Source organism: Barbatula barbatula (assembly GCF_947034865.1).
Source record: "Barbatula barbatula genome assembly, chromosome: 1".
In the NCBI taxonomy this organism is placed as follows: Eukaryota; Metazoa; Chordata; class Actinopteri; order Cypriniformes; family Nemacheilidae; genus Barbatula; species Barbatula barbatula.
This window is the reverse complement of record NC_136766.1, coordinates 15,649,431-15,671,789: the sequence shown is the minus strand read 5'-3', so window position 1 is coordinate 15,671,789 and position 22,359 is coordinate 15,649,431. Positions and strand designations below refer to the sequence as shown.

The 22,359-nt window shown below is 44.0% G+C and overlaps 1 protein-coding gene across 10 annotated transcripts in view; it reads left to right on the top strand.

Moving 5' to 3' along the window:
* Positions 1-22,359, top strand: part of dgkza (diacylglycerol kinase, zeta a) — a 104,757-nt gene that overhangs the window by 42,643 nt on the left and 39,755 nt on the right. For 5 of the 10 annotated variants that reach the window (XM_079452940.1, XM_079452938.1, XM_079452939.1 and 2 more), the window contains 2 exons: positions 21,682-21,790; positions 21,882-21,977. In XM_079452940.1, the coding sequence (XP_079309066.1) occupies positions 21,682-21,790; positions 21,882-21,977 (205 nt within the window). Of the gene's footprint in view, positions 1-1,808; positions 1,923-19,300; positions 20,181-21,681; positions 21,791-21,881; positions 21,978-22,359 lie in introns of those variants that run through there. The other 5 variants (XM_079452937.1, XM_079452932.1, XM_079452935.1 and 2 more) reach the window with 3 other exon arrangements.

Sequence of the window (22,359 nt, the reverse complement as noted above, 5' to 3'; positions counted from 1 at the left end):
TCCTCTCCAGTACCCTGGCATAGACTTTCCCGGGAAGGCTGAGAAGTGTGATCCCCCTGTAGTTGGAACACACCCTCCGGTCCCCCTTCTTTAAAAGAGGGACCACCACCCCGGTCTGCCATCTCAGAGGCACTGTCCCCGACCGCCACGCGATGCTGCAGAGGTGTGTCAGCCAAGACAGCCCCACAACATCCAGAGACTTGAGGTACTCAGGGCGAATCTCATCCACCCACGGTGCCTTGCCACTGAGGAGTTTCTTGACTACCTCAGTGACTTCGGCTTGGGTGATGGACGAATCCAATCTGTGACTAGCACAGAAGTCCAATAACTGAACACCGCTCGGGTTCAGATCAGGGGGGGCGTTCCTCCCAATCACGCCCCTCCAGGTGTCACTGTCGTTGCCGACATGGGCGTTGAAGTCCCCCAGTAGGACGACAGAGTCCACAGTCGGAGTACTTTCCAGCACCCCTCCCAGAGACTCCAAGAAGGTCGGGTACTCTGCACTGCCGTTCGGCCCGTAGGCACAAACAACAGTGAGAGACCTAACCCCGACCCGTAGGCGCAGGGAAACGACCCTCTCGTTCACCGGGGTAAACTCCAACACATGGTGGGAGAGCTAGGGGGCTATAAGCAGAGCCACACCAGCCCGCCGCCTCTCCCCATGGGCAACTCCAGAGTGATGAAGTGTCCATCCTCTCTCTCGCGGAGTGTGGTTCCAGAGCCCAAGCCATGCGTAGAGGTGATCCCGACTATCTCTAGTCGGAACCTCTCAACCTCACGCACCATCTCAGGCTCCTTCCCCGCCAGCGAGGTGACGTTCCACGTCCCTAGAGCTAGCTTCCGTGTCCAGGGATCGGGCTGTCGAGGCACTCTCCTCCGACTGCCGCCCGATCCACTACGCACCGACCCCCTATGGTCCCTCCCGCACGTGGTGAGCCCACGGGAAGGCGGCCCCACGTCGCTCCTTCGGGCTGAGCCTGGCTCCAGGTTGGTGCCCCAGTTGCGCCATACCGCGCGACGTCACGGTCCTTGTTATTTTAAACATCATAAGGGGTTTTTGAACCACTCTTAGTCTGACCCGTCGCCTAGGACCTGTTTGCCTTGGAAGACCCTACCAGGGGGCATATAGCCCCCGACAACATAGCTCCTAGGGTCACTCGGGTACTCAAACCCCTCCACCACGTTAAGGTGGCGGTTCAAGGAAGGGCATCTTTAAGTCGCTTTGGATAAAAGCGTCTGTCAAATGACTAAATGTAAATGTGAATGGTGAAAAGGCAAGTGTTTGGAGAACCTATTTGAAACCGGTCACTATATTTGTGAACATATTCTGTGTTGTAACTTGTAGAAAGTGCCAAAAATACAGTTATAGTACATCTAAAAATACAAATTCTGTCATCACTTACTCATCCTCTTGTTATTTACGACCTATAAGATTTTCTTTCTTCTACAGAACACAAAAGCAACAATAACAATAACTTTGGTTCCTAGGACAGGCTTTTGTACATAATAAATGAATCTAATATTGTATAATTACATATATAAATTCTGTATATGTCTTATTAATATTTACATGTTTATATGTTCAGATATGATTTGCATATCTGCACTTATACTGTATGTTTGTTTGAATTGAGAGAGCACATAATATTGCTCTAAACAAAAGTAGTCATCATATACAAACAAGGTGTCTGCGTCAGAGGAAGCATGCTTCAGTAAAAGAATCGTAGTGTCTGTGATCTCTCTCTCTCTCTCTCTCCCGCTCTCTTTTTGACCCTCCCACTGCATGCTCACTCTTCCCCTTCCCCAGTCAACCATCTCTCTCGTCTTTATCCCTCTCTCTCTCTCTCTCTCTCTCTCTCTCTCTCACTAAAAGTTATCTGTGAAGAAAATAGAAGACGTCTGGATGATTTTTACTCCACCAGGTTGTATGTTTATCTGACTGTTCTCTCCTGTGAGGTGTTGTTGATCTTGTGTGTTGTTTGACATCAGTAAAGTGCAGTGCTGTTTCCTTCTCAACTCTCTGATTTGAGCTAACAGTGTGCGTGTAAGACATCTGAGGTGTATTAGTCGAGTCTGGTGTTTCTCAGCTCCGACAGGCAAAACAACTTCAGCTTACAGTGAGTTACAGTGACTTTAATCACATTACTGTCTGTCTGATCCTGTCATCAACTGTTGCAGGATTTGAACAGCTCTGTGGAGCACTATTTTGTAGGGTTTGTGTAATATACTGCTTGGTTGTGGGTAGTGTTATGAAGCCAGTGCTGGAATCCGTACTAGATGTGTTTGAAAGAGAAGTGATGAATTTGCAGGCTGCTGTTAACAAAACTCTCTTTCTTGCACTGACAGTGAAACTCTAAAAATAGAGCACTGTCAATACACGTGCGCTTGTGTTTTGTGTTAATAACACACCTTGGTTTAATAGCGGCAAGCAAATGATTAAGCTGTGGTGTTTATGGGCCACTGACTGTGTGTGTTTGTGTGAGACAGTGGGTCTCATTCACTAAGTATTTGTACGCAGAAATTTCAAACCTGCGTACAAACGTTTGCACAAACAAATCATAATTCACCAGAATTTTGTTTTAAAATGTATTCTAAATATAAGCAAATAGATAGGAACAGCTGAAAGCACACTTACGCTAAAATTAAACACACCCTCGCTCTCTCTTTCTCTTAAGACAAAATGCTAAAATGTATGTTTCATCTTAGTATAATAGTTATATTGTTTAAATAATAAATTATACATAATTACGCTTAGATGTATATTCCATTTTAAAATTATTTCATCATATACAGTGAAAGAGTAAGAAACGCTGCATTATACTATTGCTCGAGCTGCGAGGTTTCTCTGAAAAACAGAGCTTTCACAGCCGGCCAACGAGAACTCTGCAAACTTCGTGTCTGTATAAAAGGTGTTTTATTGTGTATGAACTGACTTTGAGGACTGGACACTTGGAATAACTTGGGAATGTGCGTCTGAAGACGGCGTCACATGGGGTTGCCTGGAGTATCTTTAGTTGTGTCGGAAACTTCTCCCTATCTCCTATGTTGTTCGAAACCCGAGTGAACTACTTCATTTCACATTCGTTCACTCTTTTTTACCCACAATGCACTCTGATTTTGAAACTCGCTCATTCACTTTTTACCAAATTCCCATGATACAACACGAAACGACTGATTGATTAGAATCAGCTGGAGGACACTGACCGTTAATGCCACGAATGTATGAATATACACATATATTCATATATATAACAATATAACATATAACAATATTTTATACTTGTATAGACTATGCAGATTAAATGAATGAGATAAACAGTATGGGTTTATTCTTGATGCATAAAATCATTTTATTAAACGTGACAAGTAAGCATGCCTCCAAAAAAAAAATTTTTTCTCTTTATTTTAAACTAATAAAATGAAAATGAATTTGTGTATTTTATAAAACAATCCACAAAGCCACACAGGTGTAATATAAGATAGTCACCATGTTTATGACGAATGTCTGCGACAGTACTGTCAGACACAGGCTATATCGATCAGTGTCCGAAATCACTCACTCATTTTCATTAATTTCTTCCCCATATAGTGGACTGAAATGTCAACCGCTATATTGGGAATAGGGAAAGAGTGAACGAACGAGGGGTTTCAGACACAGCATTTGATTTAAGTGGCGACAGGTGGTAAAGGAAAGGTTAAGCGGAAAGCCCTGATATGGAGATGGACTGGGTGTGTTTTCTGCAAATGACTAAACTCATGCACGTGGCCGCACATTTAGAATACTCCAAATTCACTAACATTAGGACGAGGTTAAGAACACATTCGTGTGAGTACACACGTGTTTTGAATTAGGCGTAACGTTCCTGTGAGAAATTTAAATGTGCGAAAAATCTACGCAATTATTAGTAAATGAGACCCAATGATTTCAACTGTGCTGACAGAGAAAACATCCGATATTTGTATGTAGCACATTTGCTTTTCAATGCAGTCTAGAATATTTTCTGGATAGGACTTGTCTATGGACAGGACTTGTCTTAAGTAGTTATTTTTATAACGACTTTATGCTATTGTAACAGGTTGATACATTACTGCATATTCTACTGTTTATGTGACCATGACCGCCTATTCTATATTAAAGCACCAATCTGCTGTCCTACTTGGCGACATATAGTTAGGCTAACTAACTTTCCAAAAAAATATGTTTTGTTACATTTTTTATTATTATTAATAGCAATACATGTTACATTTATACTATTTCTGTTTGCATATGCGTTACATTATGAGGGTTTGTAGGTATATTCTTAAAGTCTGTTTTAGGCGCAACTGTCAGTACACAGAGCTGGGCATTCAACGGTGGAAAGTTCTCCTAATGAAGTCTAGGAAATGAGAGCACACTAAATGAATGCACCACGGAGTGAGAACATGGGAAGAAATGAGAAACAATCAGAAGCAGGAACTGTGTTAGGAGTGTGACAAATAATATGACAGCAACAATAACAAAAAACATGAAAGAAATGCCACCTGTGCTCGGTTTTAGTAGAAGTATAGGAAGTGAATTCAGTGCGATTTTAGTGTCTTTTGTATTGTGCAGTGTGGCAGACTATAGTAAACTCTGTAAGGAATGACTGACAAGTTGTTAACAATTTATTCACTGATAATTTAGTAATGTGGCTATAATGCATAATAGAGTGGCTGTTGGGTGCGTATTGATTTTGCATTGTTCAGTTGTCTATTCTGTTACAGTATGTTATTATCAAAAAGATCAATTATGAATCGCTGAGTGATTGCTTTACACTTACTGTTACGCTGAATCTCTTCGCAAATTCACTTTATTTGAACACTGACTGGCTTTGTCAGAGCTGAGGTGAAACTGTAGGTTGTTCGAAACTACTTATGCAGGAAAAGTGTGCCTAAAAGCTGTGTGTGCAATGCAGAATGATCTAGTATCTGTGCTATAAACACTTTGGGTTAACTTGATATATGACACATTTTAAACCTTCACATCTCTAACACTTCAAAACTTCCCTATTTCTATCTCAGTGAAAGGCTGCAATAAAACAGGCCAGCGGCCAGAACGTATGTGCTTATAAAACGATTCTTTATTTCTCACCATTCCTGATAAGCTGTCACAAAAAGAAGACTTATCGTATTTGCTCACATTCAGTGTCACCCTGCAGTGATGGCAACTGTCAAGGTAACAGAGAAGAGGTCACATCTGACTCACCCACTCAGAAACACAGTGAATTGGATTTGCAATGAATGTAGATACACCACAAATCACAAAGGGATTTCAACAGGGACACAGTAGGCCTTAAGCCCGCACGTGGGGTTATTATTATACTGTGCACACTTCACAGATGTGAACTGTTATGTGGAGACAGAGGCAAGGTCAGTGCTTCACATGTTTTAAAGGCTTGCAACACCAAGAATATACAGTCCATGCACCAGAAAAACAGTTTGCTATAGATGAGCGATTGTTTGAAACCTACCACAGCTAAATTCCAACAACCATTAAAAAAAGTTTTTGGTTCATTAGTTTTAGGCTCTAGTTACTGGCTTTACTTTATCCTTGCACATGTCTGTGGTGTATGTCGATCAATCATCTTCACTTTCTGTTGTCCTTTAACCAAGGCCTTTTCTTTAGTTGTCATATGATCAAAACTCTTGAGTGTACAACAAGTTATGACCGTCACTTTACAAATACTGCAACATTAGCACATCCATTAGCATAGTTGATCTGTTTCACGCTATGTGTGAATGTGAAACACAGAGGCATGTTATATGCTTAAACTGCCTCTGTGCTCTCATGTAAATATTTACACTTGAAGAAATGACTCTTTCCCTCTCTTCCTCTCTCTTTAACCGTTTCTCTTCCTGATGTCTGTGGTGAACTGTGGCTTGCTGGTTAGGATAAGCCAAAACAGGGTCAGATTTTCGATGAAAAAGCCGATCGGCACATCATATTGACCTTTAACAGTAATCCAAAATGCAAATTATGTTCCCTTTCTGTCGGTCTCTCGACGTTGTGTCGAACCGACAGATGGGGTTCGCCCCTGAGAACCTATCATCTTCTGACTATTTTTGAAAAGGCCAATGAAATTGGTGAATGAAATTTGCATGCCGGGCTCCGCCCCCGGATATCCGGGTATAAAAGGGGAGCCGGCGTGCTCATTCATTCACCTTTTGTTCTTCGGAGCCTTCGCATCTGATGACATTCTTCGAATTGCCGAATTCTACGACGCGGTGCAGCGGAGATTCCCCTGGGCGTCCTGGCAGTTCCAGAGGTATTTTTCTAAAAGAGAAATTTCCTCAGCGTGGCATTGCCCGCTGATCTCGCAGTACACTCATCGAGGACGGGGACGGACACGGTGGTTGCCGCAGGTGTTCGGGGGTCCGACCACTGTGGCAGCCTCGTGGATTCGTCCTGCCCGCACTGCGCGCGGATGGCTATTCAGACGTTGCGTCACTGCGGGCGGATGGCTATTCAGACGTTGCGTCACGGTGGCTGTGTTCTGTAAGATCCAGCCAACACCTCGTTTGCTTCCCGTTCTGTGACCGCAGCGGCTACGGCCCTACCGTCAGCGGCGGCGAGCAGCGAGGGTGATGTGGGGATTATCGTGAGCGTTAATCCGTCAGCCGTGAGTGTCGGATTGCGATGCCCCGGGTGGGACCAGCACTGCTAGTCATTGAACCAACCCCCGCGGGTTGATGAAGCAGATCGTAGCCCCCCCTGTGAGGTCCCTGGGTGCTTGGTTAGCATTTCAAACCATCACGGTGGCTGGGAGTGTGGTCCGTCTCGGCATTCGATCCAGTTCGCCAGACCTCCGCCGGGATTTCGGGCATCCTCTTACCTCAGCAGAGGCAGGGATGTTCCCGTGCTCCAGGCCGGGGCTGCCACCCCTCTGGCGAAGGCGATCGAACCGCGCTTCCTGGTGTCTGTCAGACGCCAGGAGTGGTTCATGACAACTGACCGCATTCTCTCATGTCCAGTCCCCTCGGCACTGTCGAGGGGCTGGCATGTCAGTAACGGGTCAGCCGGGAAAAAGAGCAGCTCTCCCTGGCGCAGAGCTCCCCTTTTCCTGGTAGAGAACTCAACACTGTCTCCATGACGGCGTGCTCGCTCTCGAGCACGCACAGTCAGTGCTGAGCTGCTTGAACTTTCAGGCAGTAGCCAGCGGTCCCCTGAAATCAGTTTCAGAGGCTCCTGGGCATGGTGTCCTCGGGGGTGGCCTGTCCCCCTCGGGTTGACGCACATGGGACCGCGACAGCACTGACTACAGAGATGAGTTCCCTGGAGAGCGTGGCGCACTGGCAGTAGGCGTATCGTCATTACGCCTGCTGCCGTCGCATCCTAACCCCGGGCAGGTCTTGAGGCCGGTCGTGGTAACGACAGATGCCTCCCTACAGGGTGCGGGTGCGGTGTGCAACGGGCGCGCAGTGTCGGGTCGCTGGACGGGCCCCCGCCTGCGTTGGCATATCACTGCCCTCAAGTTGCTAGCTGTCCTGCTTGCACTGATGAGGCTCCGGCCTCTTGTGCAGAGCCAGCATACTGGCTCGGACAGCACGACCGGCGTAGCGTACTAAACCTCAGGGTGGCATTCGCTCGCTGCAGTCATCGCAAATCGCCCAAACGCCTCCTCCCGTGGAGACAGCAGGTGGCAAAGCCCCTGCATGTCACACGCCCACCGGGTGTCCTGAACCAGACAGCCAAGCGCTCTCTCGTCAGTTGACACCTCGTGGGAAGTGACGACTCCACCCCTGCAGGCCGGCTTGGGTTTGTTTTGTGCGGGCACAGGTGGACCTGTTGCCTCCCTGAACACCACCCAGTACCGCTGGGCACTCCCTGGACGAGGCCCCCCCCTCGACACGGAGGCCCTAGTGCGCAGCTGGCCGCGGGACAAGCGGAAGTACGCTTCCCCCAGTGAGCTTCATTGCGCAGGTCCTGTGCAAGGTCTGGGAAGGGAGTATCAAGTGCTGCTAGTTGCGCCTACGGGCCCAACTACACTTGGTCCTCGGAGCTAATACTCCTGACGACAACTCCCCCTGGCCAAATCCCCTGGCGAAGGGCCTACTCGCAGGGGATGGGCACGTTGTGGCATTCGAGCCGGATCTTTGGGTCTGGCTCCTGGATGGGACGAGGAGTTCCTGGATGATCTACCCCCCACAGTGGTGGAGACTATCACTCAGGCAAGGGCCATGCCCACAAGGCTGGATGCCTTTAAGTGGAGAAGACCCGCGGAATTGCTCGCTCAGGAATGTTCTGTCCTATTGCAGGAGAGGCTGGGGAGTAATCTCCCCTTCCACATTGGAGCGTGGGTACCCGCTGTCGCGGTTATCTCGTACCAGTTGCTGGTGAGCCTCTGGGGCGGCATGGGACCTTAAGGTGGACCTTTGGGTACCCTTTTTTGGGCCCTGCGGAGAGCCCCCTTCCTCGTTCTGCGAGGGGGGTTGGCTCTCCTGCTGGGGCTCGAGTCCATCCAGAGGGTGAGGCACCTGCAAGCATTCCGTGTCCACCGATTGCCAAAATTCAGGCCCGGTGACTCTCACGTGATCCTGAGACCCCGGCCGACTTACGTGCCCAAAGTTCCGCCGCCCCCCTTTGGGAACTAGGTGGTGAACTTGCAGGCGCTCCCACACCGGTAGAAAGACCCAACCTGTACGTGGGGTGTCCAGTAAGCGCATTGCGCCTCTACTCGAACCACACGGAGGTCTTCAAGACCCTGAGCAGCTCTTGTCTGTTATGGAGGTCAGCAACGGGAGTGCTGTCTCCGAGGAGAGTTGTCGCGCTGGATTGCACACGCCGTCACTACGGCGTGCCGATCCTAGCCCGTGCCCATTTGAGTGACGGTACACTCCGCTCGGGGTGTGGCCTCCTCGTGGGCATCGGCTCAGTGCGCCTCTCTGGCAGACATCTGTAGAGTTGCGGGTTGGGCTACGCTGTACCTCGCAGAGGCTTGCAGCCTCCGTGGGGAGTCGGCAGCTCGAGTCTTGCCAACAGGTGAGACCAGCAGTCGTAGGGCGTACGCCTGCGCATAGCGCCATTCTCCTTCTTAGGTGGATATGTGCGCTATGGGCTGTCTCCCTTCTTTCCCCAAGGGTGAAGAATAGGCAGTCCGTCCATCCATCAATAAGCACTCAGGGCGGCGGGCTCGGCAAAGCAGCCCTGCCGCCTATGGCCGGGTATCAAGCTGAGTTATTACATATAACAGACGGAGGCCTTGTTCTCTAAACGAGAAGACGGAGCTCTAACCGGACCTAGTGCCCCACACGTAGTAACCCCCCACTAGGGTGGTTCCGTCTGAGATGTCGTCATGAGATGGTTCCCCGCGTGGCAACCCATGACCTCCCCCAGGTGGACATCCACCTTGCAGCATTACGCACATACCTCTCATGAGTTCTCCCCTATTTGGTGAGACCATGTTGGTGTCTCCACTGTATTCCCCCCTATGGTGGGAAGTGGTCTCCGTAGCGCACGTCCACATTGAGGGATCAGCGCTTACCCAGTAGCCCTATGGTACCGGACGGCTTCTCGTTTAGAGAACAAGGCCTCCGTCTGTGGTGGCCGAGGGCAGGGGCTACTCATCTTTGCTAAAAGCTCTGGGAGCCCCTGCCTGCCCACTGGAAGGTTACAAATTTCGCGATAGCGCTCACGTGTGGCTCGCCCAGGCCGGTCAACGTCGCTTCGCTAGAGATTGTGACGCGGCTTAGTGCTGTGGCGTTTTCAATAGGAACCCCATCTGTTGGTTCGACACAACGTCGAGAGACCGACAGAAAGGGAACGTCTCGGTTATGTATGTAACCTCTGTTCCCTGATGGAGGGAACGAGACGTTGTGTCCCTCATGCCACAACATTAGCCGTCCGCTGCAGCGATCGTGAGATGCTCTCAGGCTCCTCAGAACAAAAGGTGAATGAATGAGCACGCCGGCTCCCCTTTTATACCCGGATATCCGGGGGCGGAGCCCGGCATGCAAATTTAATTCGCCAATTTCATTGGCCTTTTCAAAAATAGTCAGAAGATGATAGGTTCTCAGGGGCGAACCCCATCTGTCGGTTCGACACAACGTCTCGTTCCCTCCATCAGGGAACATAGGTTACATACGTAACCGAGACGTTATAATGTACTCAGCATCATGTTATTTGAACTTTTTTAAAGCCTAGAGATAATTAATGCAAAAAACTATAATAACGCTTTGGATCTTGTTATAATGCATAAGTCGAATGGACTACACCTGCTAAACCTCTTATTTTAAACACTCTTATGCTTAAAAAGGTTACAAGCACCCGTTTATGCCAACACTACATCTCTGACTGACTCACATATAAAATAATGTGCACACTTTCCGTGTGTACTGAGTGTCATATAGGAACTCGGTTACATTTACATGTAGTCATTTAGCAGACGCTTTTATCCAAAGCGACTTACAAATGAGGTAAACAATAGAGGCAATTGAATAAACATAAGGACAACAAAAAGCAAACGTGCAGTAAAAACTGGTCTCATATAGCCTACCACAGTATATAAACCTATGTTTTATTTTTAAGTATAGAAAGAGTAGAGAAGAAATAGAATTCAGAACTAATCGGTAAAGATACAAAATCTGCTGATTTTGTAGCAGCAGGCAGATCATTCCACAAATGTGTTATCCTGGCTGTTTGTGCACTCTGACTTCTCTCTCTCCCTCCCTATGTGTGTTAAATAAATACAGCTATCTTTGGAAGTTACATGGACTAGGCAAAGCAGGATCAGGACAACACACTTCTGAAGAATGGTCATTACGGACACAAAATGTTCGGCCTTTGTTTTGTTTTGTGTGCGTGTGTATGAGGTGAAGACCACTGACCACAGACACTGCTTCCTCTTTTCCCATGGTCTAGGCCACAGCTCGAGAGGCTCTGCTCATGATCACGCACACCAAATCCCTAATGGCAGGCAGACCAGATAGTTCATCCGCACACAGAGAGTTCAGAATCTAGACAGATAGTTGCTCACAAATGGTGAAGCTTAAATCACAAAAAATTACTATATTGACTGAATCAGTGTGTCTTTAAATATCCTGTTACACTGTAGGCGTTCATGCCTATCAATCGATTCAATTTGCCATTGAAAACCTGTTGGTGTTGTGATGGAAGTGTTGGAATCACATTATAGTTTACGTGTGAATGGGTTTTGAATGAGGATCTTGGTGGTCCTACAAATCTCAGTATTTCAGGTGTTTTTTCGATGTAGATATGATCTGGCAGACACTTTCATTCAAAGCAACTTGCTATGCATTCAATGTTTTTTTTTCAGTATGTGTATTCTTTGTCATTCAAACCTTGCACCTTTGTGTTGCTTATACACAATGCTCTACCAACTGAGCTACTGGAACATAATTTCATCACTGTGCTTCCAAAAACTCGGCTCTCTAAATTTGCTGTTTTTCAGGAAATTGATAAAAATCAAATAATTAAATACTGTATTGTCAAAGTTGATTAGCACTTTTTAATTAATTGTATTGGTTATCTATTCGCTAAACCCAGTGACAAACATAAAGGGTGACAATAAAATAAAGATCACAATATACTGTATGGAGATACGAGATTTCAGAAGGACAGCAGGGATATAGTCATCTACTGTTTTACCAAAGTTTATATATTATAACCATATATTTTATCTGTTTATATATTTTTTGTTCTTGATATCCTGCTTTTGTGACATTTACGCCAATGTGTCACCCAAAGTTATACAAATGCAAGGGAATAGGATGACTCACAGAGATAAATGTCCCTCTACATGCCCTGATCTAATCAATAAAGTTGGGCATTACTTCGCTTTTTTAAAAGTATACACATAGAAAGAAAAATTATTGATGAAGTCAGGACACATCACTCTCTGTTAAACAGCAAAGCACAAAATGTTATGAACAGGGCTGTAAGATTAGATTTTATTTGCATATAGATCCAAAATGTAGTTTTTAAATATTGTAAATTAAATCAAATTTTAGGATTTGTTTTGGATTCGGGAAAGGGCCAGCAGCCCTTTTTTGGGTGTTCTGTAGACACTGTATCTCAACAGTCTAAAAATGGCCATGTTCTAAAATCTTTATATTACTGAAATTATGTCTCAAACTTTGCATCTGCTATAAATTGTGCCAACTAGTTTTCCTTGAAAGCCAGACATGATGTTTTTCTTTGTACAACACATTTCAATGTTTCAAAACTGTTGATAATACCTTAACCAGAGAGGAATGTACTATATGCATGAATGTCTGTGGGAGAGAGATAGAGTGTTTGCACTGAAATGTATTCTGCAAAGTATTGCCGAGTGAGAGCTGTCGTCGAGTTGCTGTTTGTCATTAACAGCAAACAAACCCATCATGCAAACAAGAGGTGATCTTTGCGTCCCTCACAAAGCTCTTCTCAGCAGATGAACAATACTGCTCTTTAAAACCAGCATATGCAAATCAACATCATGCTCAGACACCAGCATCAATTCATACTACTGAAATGTGTGTGTGTGCAGTGTTTCTGTTATATTTCCTATGTAATGCTCTGTGCTGTTTGGACTAGTGTACTATTTTGGTGTTAGTGTATTTAGTTTCGTGGACGTGTTGAAGTGAGATTATCTTTCATTCCTGTCTCAACATACTTCAGATTCTAATATCTCCAAGCATAATAAAGGGAGGGCCATCTGTATCCTGTTTAGTTTTTTAAAATGTCCATATTCAAAGTCATGCAGGATGGATATAAATAGACAATGTAAACAGTTTTAAAACATTTTAAATACATTGGTCTCATTATATTTTGCTGTTTAAAATGGTACCGTAGAACTGTTAACCTTAAAAGTGTGATTTAAGGAAAGTGTAATGCAAGCATTGGATGTTTGAGCTTGTTGTGCATCTTGCATTGACTTTTTAATGTATTGAATTTGGTTGTCCCACGAACAGCAGAAGCAGTGAAATGCAACATTCGTTTAAATATGTCAAGTGTAAAACATTGAGCAGAAGTCTGCGTTTACTGTATATAATATGCATATACAGGGTAAATGAACATGTGTGAAGTTTTTTGCTGAACAAGTGTTAAATGTGAGGTTTCTATTTAAAGTAGCATCTTTGAGCAACCTTAACCTTTAACTGTGTTACCACAGCTATTTATCACACAGCACAAACCCACCCACACAGCATCCCATCTACTGCTGTCTCACGCTTTAATAAGAAATGTAATTACTGTAACTACTCACACATGCATATATGTTTTTATTACTGTCATCACAAGGGCCTTTCATTGACTTTCATCTCTTTTAAAGAGCTAATGATATTTTATTATTCCCCAAACCCCAAAACTCTTTTGGCATTTTTTTATCAGCAAATGTTGGGAGTTACATTGAAGCGACCTTTGTTTTTAAACGCCAAAATATATGTACTATTGTTTGCTCCCCCCTGTCAGTGTATGTTTTTCCAATGCATAGATTATTATTTTAATTCATAGATCAGGGTTTGAGCCAGTTTGACAATGCAGAACCTTCACATAATTGGCCTCTAATTCCAAAAAACACTATATATTTTCTATTTTATATACATTTACAATGCTTTACAAATTTTTCTTAAAATGAAAAAGAATAGAGGCTGAACTACTATTTTAGACCCAAACATTTTTATTCCAGGCCCACAGATGTAACCCACCAAAATAAAAATAAATTGTCCCAGTAAGTGGTTAATTTTTTCCTTGTCATCATATGAATGAAACATAATTTTAATAGTAAGATATCAAAACCATTATCACTTTCATTGGACAACTGTTTTTCGTGTGCATTTATGTGAGGTACAGTATTGATAAGTGAAATATGTAAGCTCAGAATACGCATCGACATTATTGGCTGTCAATGGAGAAAGATGCCAGATGGAGAAGTTATGACTACACCTAACCATAACACTCCTTATTGATGTTCTCTAGATCACAAGTTATGTTTAATCAAGTGACAGCACTATTAACTTTGTGGAAACCCTTGATTACAGAGTGGAAAGTTGTTGAATGAAACCTGTCTAATAGTGAAAGTGTATACTGTACCTCGAAAGTGATGTAAGGCAGATTATGTGTCCCCCTGTCTTACGATTGAAGAGATTTGTACCAGAATCACACACACCAGATCCTTGTTTGTTTGTGTGTGTGTGTGTGTGTGTGTGTGTTTGACCCTGAGCTAAAAATATATGTAGGTATAAAAACCTCACCATGCATGAATCATCTAAACTTACTTGCTGTCCTCTCTTGCCCTCTCTTTCTCTCTGATGACACAGTTAGCTCTGAGCTCAATCGCATCATGCCATGTGTTGAGTATGTTAGTCTTGTCTTTTCCTGCTGCATCAACAGGTTTTCATGTTTCAGACTGACTGCTCTTAAGGCAGGTGGACATTTCTCTCTGTTCGAAGATGCAGAAGTCTTTTCGGTGTACCTCAGTAGAAACTGAAAAGGAGAGTATGACAGAAGATCAGCTCTGTATCAGGGTCTTTATTTACCAATGACACACATAATTGGGATATCTGGAAAAGTTTAGTCATGTTTTCTTAAATATAAGAAAGCAACATGCATTATATACTCAGCATAAGACATAAACACTTATTTTCCAAATACTGTATACTGTATGAGTGTGTTAAAACATGTAGAAGTACTGTGTCCTTTTTGTAGTAGGGTATTGTTGCTATCGTCCACAATTTGTAATCAATTGTTAATAGGAATTTGTTGTCCATTTGCAAGTAAATAGGTGCATCTGCTGTGCTGACCCTCCACAACAAGGACAAAATGTGAAACGAAAACAAACAACTGTCATCTTTACGATCATCAATACGGCAAATATTTCTAAAAAAGTACATTTTAACTCCCGACAAGTGTTAAAAGCCAAGTATCAAAATTCAGATAATTTAAAGGAGAATTGTGAAGTTTGCAGTTAAAATAAAAAATATGAATGTAATTTTTACATTTTAAAAGAACGTTGACTGGTGTAATGTCAGGGTTTTATTTGTGGATAAAGCCTCGCTTTTGTTGCGATGCGCCTGCAATCGATTGAACAATTCATATACATTTAGTCATTTAGCAGACGCTTTTTTCAAAGCGACTTACAAAGAGTTCAGGGAGCAATAAGCGATGTGGCATACAGGAGCAATAATACAACAGGTGTTAATACAAAGTTACTAGCTTCAACAAAAGCTAGACCACTACCTGTTGAGAGAAAGAGAGAGAGTTAGTGTACACAATTAAAAATAAATCTATATTTGTCTGTCAAGTATTCACAGAAGAGATGGGTTTTAAGTAGTTTTTTGAAGGTTGTGAGAGATGTGGTTGACTGGACAGAGTTAGGAAGAATGTTCCACCAGGAAGGCGTTGTGAAGGAGAATGAGTGGGAAACCGATTTACTTCCCTTATGAGAAGGCAATACCAGGCACCGCTCCTTTGCTGAACGCAGGGTTCATGATGGGGTGTAGGAGGGTGTGAAAGTATGCCGGTGCACATCCAGTGATAGTCCCGTAGGCAAACATCAGTGACTTGAATCTGATACGGGCTTCAACCAGTAGCCAGTGGAGAGAGATGAAAAGGAGTCACAAGAGCCCTTTTGGGCTGTTGGAAGACGAGGCATGCTGCTGCGTTTTGAACCAGAGTGGTTTGATAGTCTTTGCAGGAAGACCAGCAAGGAGAGCATTGCAGTAGTCCAACCTTGAGATTACCAGGGCCTGGACAAGGAGTTGTGCTGCGTGCTCCGTGAGATTGAGTCCAATTGAGTACATAACGGCAGGATTGCGTTGTCTTTGCAATGTGATCATTGAAGAACAGCTGTTCATCAAATATAACTTCAATCTTCCTGGCTGTTTTGGAAGGAGTGATTGTTTAATTGCCAAGTTGGATGGTGAGATCGTTTTGCACCGTGGGGTGTGCCAGAAACACAAGTAATTCTGTCTTGGCTGGATTCTGCTGGAGGTGATGCTCTTTCATCCAAGCTGAGATGTCTTCTAGGCAGGCTGTTATGCGAGCTGCTACAGTGGTATCGTCTGGGTGAAACGAGATGTAGATCTGGGTGTCGTCGGCATAACAGTGATACGAGAAGCCATGTGCCCGTATGATGGGACCCAAGGATGTTGTGTTAAAGGAAAAAAGCTGCGGTCCAAGCACCAATCCCTGAGGGACCCCAGTGATCTTGTGGTGAGCAGTGGACAGCAAGTCCCTCCATGACACCCTGAAGGATCCGCCGGAGAGGTAGGATTTGAACCAGCGGAGAGGGGAGCCTGAGATTCCTAGAGATGACGGTTGCTAGCAGTATCTGTTGATTGACAGTGTCAAACGCTGCAGATAGGTCTAGCAGAATCAGGGCAGAGGATTTAGATTCCGCCTTGGCTAGCCACAGTGCTTCTGTGACCGATAGCAGTGCCGTCTCAGTGGAGTGGTTTGTTTTGGGATAGGTAGGAAGACACCTGGTTGAAATCTGCCCTTTCAAGAGTTTTAGCAATAAGTGGGAGGAGAGAGACAGGTCTGTCACTGTCGGTAGTAGAGGGGTCCAATGTGGGTTTCTTAAGTAGGGGCGTGACCTGGGCCTTTTTGAATGTTGATGGAGAAGTGCTGGTGAGCAGGGAGGTATTGATGATGTTTGTGAGTGTGCTGGATATGGCCTGAAGGAGATGGGAGGGGATTGGGTCAAGTGTACCGGTGTAGGCTGGATAGAAATCTGGTGACTTCGGTGTCAGTCAGTGGGAAAGAGGAGAGTTCGATGTTTGAGGTGAGGGTAGTGTGTACCGAGGTCTGAGGTGCTGAAAATTGTTTGCTGATGGATGTTTTCTCAGTGAAAACTACAGTGAATTCCTTCACAGTCAAAGATGAAGTGGGCGGGGGAGGCGGGGGCCAAAGAAAAGAGTTAAAGGTCTCGAAAAGCTGCCAAGTGTTAGGTCCATTGCTCACCTTTGTGGTTTAAAAAGACATTTTAGCTGTGGTAACACTAGCAGAGAAACAGGAGAGTAGTGACTGGTAGTCCCTTAGGTCAGCAGGATTCTTGGTCTTGTGCCATTTTCTTTCAGCTGCCCTTTGTGTACTCCGTTGTTCATGGAGGATGTCAGACAGCCAAGGGCAGGAGGGGCTGACACGAGCTGGTCTTGAGGACAGAGGACAAAGGTTATCTAGACAGGATGTAAGTGTAGAGCATAAGGTGTCGGTGGCAGTGTCAGCATCTAGAGATTGGGGGATGTCACTTTAGCGGAGAGGGTGCTAGAGGAGAGAGAGCAAAGGTTCCATCTAAAATAACCAGGTGGTGGTGTTGTCTGTTGTGCGGGTGTAGATGAGGTCAAGCTGGTTTCCTGACTGTGAGTACCGGCTGTGGCGAGGCACGTGATGTTGAATGAGGCAGTGAGGATGTGGAAGTCAGGCGCATAGGGTTTGTCCAGGTGGATGTTGAAGTCCCCAAAGACAAGAGAGGGCCGCCATCATCCGGGAATGATGAGAGCAGCACATATAGCTCTTCAATTAAGTTGTGAAGAGGACTTGGGGGTGAGTAAACTACAACAATACTGAGCTGAGTGGGTGAAGTGATATTAACAGCGTGGTATTCAAATGAATAGCTGTTGCATAGGGAAGATAGTGTGGAATATTTCCAATTATTGTTGATAAGAGATCCTCTTCCAGTTCGGAGGGGAGAGTGAGAGAAGAAGTTAGTGGAGAGTGAAGCGTGTGTGGCTGTGTCCTCAGGACGAATCCATGTCTCAGTAAGACCTAGAATGTAAATGTCAGACTGGCTAGTAAAAGCATGGATGAAGTGTGTCTTGTTCACAGCTGACCGGCAGACCCACAGAGAGAGGTGTAGAAGTGGCGTGAATGGGACGCAGGTCTTTACTCTCGTCGTTCTTCACACGAGCAGGGCAGCACACGAGGGCTGACGCTCTCGCTGACGCTTATCGCGATTTACGAATTAAGTCACTATTAAATAAAGTCACTTATTAAAATAATATAAATATGTCAAACAATTTGGGTTATTTTTCGTCACTTTTCATTTAGCAGTGTGGGAATCTGATAACAGACTTCTGAAACATGAAGTTGTTATTTAAATCAAAATTTTACTGAAGTTTAATAGTGTTTTAAAGTTTAGAGAAATGTTGGTGGGAGTTGCCTCACATTTCAATTCTTTTTTGCCTCATTTGTATATGATTATGTGGCGTATTGGTGTGTGAATGAAGAAATATTGCACAAACCGCTGATTATGTCACCCATGTCAAACTGATGTGTTGCATAAGAAACATCTTTCTCTGTCTTTAATATCTCTTGTAAGTGGTTTATTGGAGGATTCTGTAAATTTTATGTGGTGGTCTTTTCATCTAATTATCTGCTGAAAGGAATATCTGGTTAATGGTAATTAGCAATGAACTCAGTGTGATGGGTTTTTTACATATGTGATGTTTTTAAGCATAAACATTTTTTGTATAATAAAGCAAGGTGCATTTATATGCAGGAAACGTTGAATGATAGTGAAGAACTGTTGTGCATACTGGACACATATTTCACATTTGTATTTGTTCTGTCAATTGTTATTTGTGCTTATCACTTCTGAATCAATGTGTGTTGAAAGCAGGCAAAGTGCATGTGTGTGATCTACCCTAGAGACAGTGGGGTGTTTAGAAACCACAGTAATTTTAATGTCAAATAACCACATACACTGCTGTGATGAGGTGATGATTAAACTATACATTGTAACATGAAACCTATTTCTGCCATCATGGCCGCTTAAAGGATTTTGAGAATCACATTATTTAGTAAACAACTCTTGAGTAGATATCTTTTTGCAGAGATGAAAAGAGGTCTGCTGTTTTGTGTTCTTATGTGTGAGTGTGCTGAGTTTGTTGTTCGAGGTTTAAGGGCTCTTTTGATAAGTGTGTCTGGAAGGGTGTCTCTCTGGGACTTTTATAATTACTGCCGCCTGTAAGACAAACTTTCTTCAGGTAACGTTACCTGAGTGCAGTCAGGTAGATCATGGTCACATTATTCTCCTGAACTGGTTGCGATCATGTGTCACCTTGTTTGGTGCGTTGTTGAATAAGGAAGTTTTATTTGCTGGTTTATGATTCACTGATATACTGCTGAGAGGATTTTGATGACAATGCATATGATTGTTTGTGTTCCAAGGACATTACGCTGCTAAAAATTTCACACAGGTGAGGAGAATAGAGTTGATTAAAGATGATTGGCATTGAATAGCGTTGATTGAAGTCGTGTTGTATTTCCGTCTTAAAGGAGGTCAAAGGAACAGCACTGCATTTTTACAGACACCCTATTTGTTCAAGTGTGCTCTGACTGACTCACTCTTGCACCCACAGCATCCTCTGGAAGACTTCAGTTGGGCCGTATAGGATCTTTCCTCCCTAAATCCAATGGATACATTTTTTGGGCTGCGATTCCGGCGGAAAGCCTGTGATCCGAGCAGACGCAGGCGTTCCAGCGTGTCAATTCCTGCAAGTAAAGCGCGCCGTCGCTCCAGTCTGGGCCTCCCCTCAGCCGGCCTAGCTCAGAGGCGCAGGTCCAGCGCTCAGCTCCAGATCAGCGATGTGCAGGCAGTGGCCTTGCAACACAGAAGAGGACACTTTGCCAGGAGACGGTCCAGTGGTGCGACAGCTTGTCTGACCCCTCGCTTTTCTATCCGACGAAGACAGGCTGCCAAACACCGCAGTATTCATGCCCAGCTTCTGGGCCCGTCTCTTCTCCTTGCCAGCATGGTGCAGATGAGCGATAAAAGTCAAGATCATGAAACGGACGATAAGAGTGTAGAAGAATATTTCTCTGATAGCGACTGCAGTCAGGAGGAACAAGAGCAGGAAGGGGTGGACTTGGAGACAGAGTCTGAAAAGTGTCGGACGTGGTTGGCTCAGGGTTTGGTGACAGGGGAAAGCATTCAGCCCCGGCCTCTTATCCGTGCACCACGTTGCCTGCGGCGAAACTCCTCTCACCTGTTGCCGGCTGATGCAGTTTATCGAAGCCCGGCTTTTTATGGGGTGTACGGGCATTACCGTAGGACAAGCCAGGCGGGTGGATTGTGGACAGGCAGGCGAAAATCTGCTTCAGCTCGAGGATCAGTTGCACTGTACAGGAAGACGTCCACCTTCTGGCCAGATTTCACGCTTTCACATACACTGCAGGAAACTTACTACAACCCTCAGACTGACACGTGGAGTGGGTTTGTCTCGTATGTAGAGCCCTAACTACAGCTGTATGTATGTCTGTGTGTGTGTGGGATGGAGATGTAGGTGAACCTTTAAGAAGAAATCAGAATCAGAATCAGAAAGAGCTTTATTGCCAAGTATGCTTGCGCATACAAGGAATTTGTTTTTGTGACATAAGCTTCCAGTACACAGAGACAACAACACACAGACAAAAATTAAGCAAATAAATAAGTGTATAAACAATTGTGCTAGAAATGACAATGGGATAGGATTGAGTAGATGCAGGGATGTACTAGGATGGAGGGGTAACAAATAAATATAAGGATATTGCACATTTTTATTGCATAAAAATGTGAAACTTTCACTTTTTTTATTTCAAAGCTGTAGTGAAAGCTGTTTGGAGATTTTGCGCAAAATAATGCTGTTTGGGCATTTGTGTGTGTGTGTGCATGTTTGTGTCGCCTTCAAGATACAATTGTTTAGAGAATTAAATCTTTTATTAATTGTTTTTATTAAAACGCCATAACTTCAGTCCTACTGTGACTTATCTTAATAATAGCCTAATGTCAAGAACTCCAACAGTGTTTACAACAATAGGAAGTGCACTCGAAAAATCATGGGTTGTTTCAAGCCTGGCTCTGTCAGATATGCACAAATTAACCTAGAAAATGTTTTGAGATTGAAGTTTTATACTTCAAGTACTTTGTGTTTCACAATTGTTTGGCTGTGCCTTTGTATGACTTTATTCTTCTAGAAGTTTGATACAAGATGTCAAAAACTTTTTCAAAAACAAAAGCTGTGAAATGTCTCACTGTGGAATGTTTTCAGTAATTTCTCTCTTTTTTTAAGTATAGGTCTATGTGGAACACATTAGGGGCATTTAATACTTATTGGGCAAAACTGATATTTTCTACCATTCAATTAAAAAGAGGCAGAATAAATGTTTTTTATTATTGGGCGTTACTGGGTGACAACCAATAATTGAGGAACGCCCCTTTTTGTTCTGCAGAGACTCCACACCCCAGTCTTATTTTATAATTGTTTTAGGGACACATTTTTTTAGGTTAGGGTGACCATACGTGCCATTTTTCCTCAGCCCAGGATTTCTGCTGCATCCTCCTGAGGTCACATTTGTCGATTGCATAGATCATCAAGGTTTATTATTTCAGGAAAGCAGCCGTTACATCGCAAGGTGAATGAAACTACATTGTTTTTTAACTGCAATGAGACAACTTCGATGACGTATGCGTTCAATAAACGTGACCCCCGGAAGAGCCAGCCGAAATCCTGGGCAGGACCGTGTCACGTAAAAATAGCATGTATGGTCTCTCTATTTTAGATACATGTTCTTTATAGATGCACTTGTGATGCACACCTATAAAAACAGACTATTATAGTATGTTTAGTACTCATTTACTGAAGTGTGTTTGTGTAATACTTATTTCAGTTCCATGCGTTGGCTTACAGTTTATGATTGTTTTGTGCTTGTTTTATGGGACATGTCTTTATTTCATTTGTTTATAGGAAGGCCATCGCCAAGTCAGGCCTACAGCACCTCTCATCCCAGCCCAGTGCTTCAGTCCTACCCAAAGGGGATACAGAGAGAGAAATACGCAGTACAGTGGACTGGAGTGTGAGTAACAAACCTAATAATAAATCCATGAGGACAATTAAAGAAGTCTGTTTTACATGTAGTTAGATACTCTGTGTTTGTGTGAGAGCAGGAATCGGCTCTGTATGGAGAGCACATCTGGTTCGAGACTAACGTCTCTGGAGACTTCTGTTACGTCGGAGAACAGCACTGTTACGCCAAATCACTGGTGAGTGTGTTTGAATGTAGGATGCAAGTATAAGCTCCTCTTTATAAAAGCATTGCAAAGGTGCTTCTGAAAAGATAAATATGCAGAAAGAGAGAGAGAGATGGACTGAGAGACAGTGGTGCCAGAAGTATTAGAGTGAAAGTGGCTGAAGATGGACGAGTTGTGAAGACTAAGCTCATGAATAATAATAAGGTCATGCTTATGTTGCTAGGTAATCTCTCGACAAAACAGTCACGTTGCCTAATTAATACAAGCTCTTGAATATTATTCATAAATCAACGTTCAGGGCAGATGTCAATGTTCTGTACACCCTTGTGGCCTTTTCAAGTTTTTCTGGCATTGAAAACCAATGCTAAGACGGTTTTATATTTGCACATAGAGA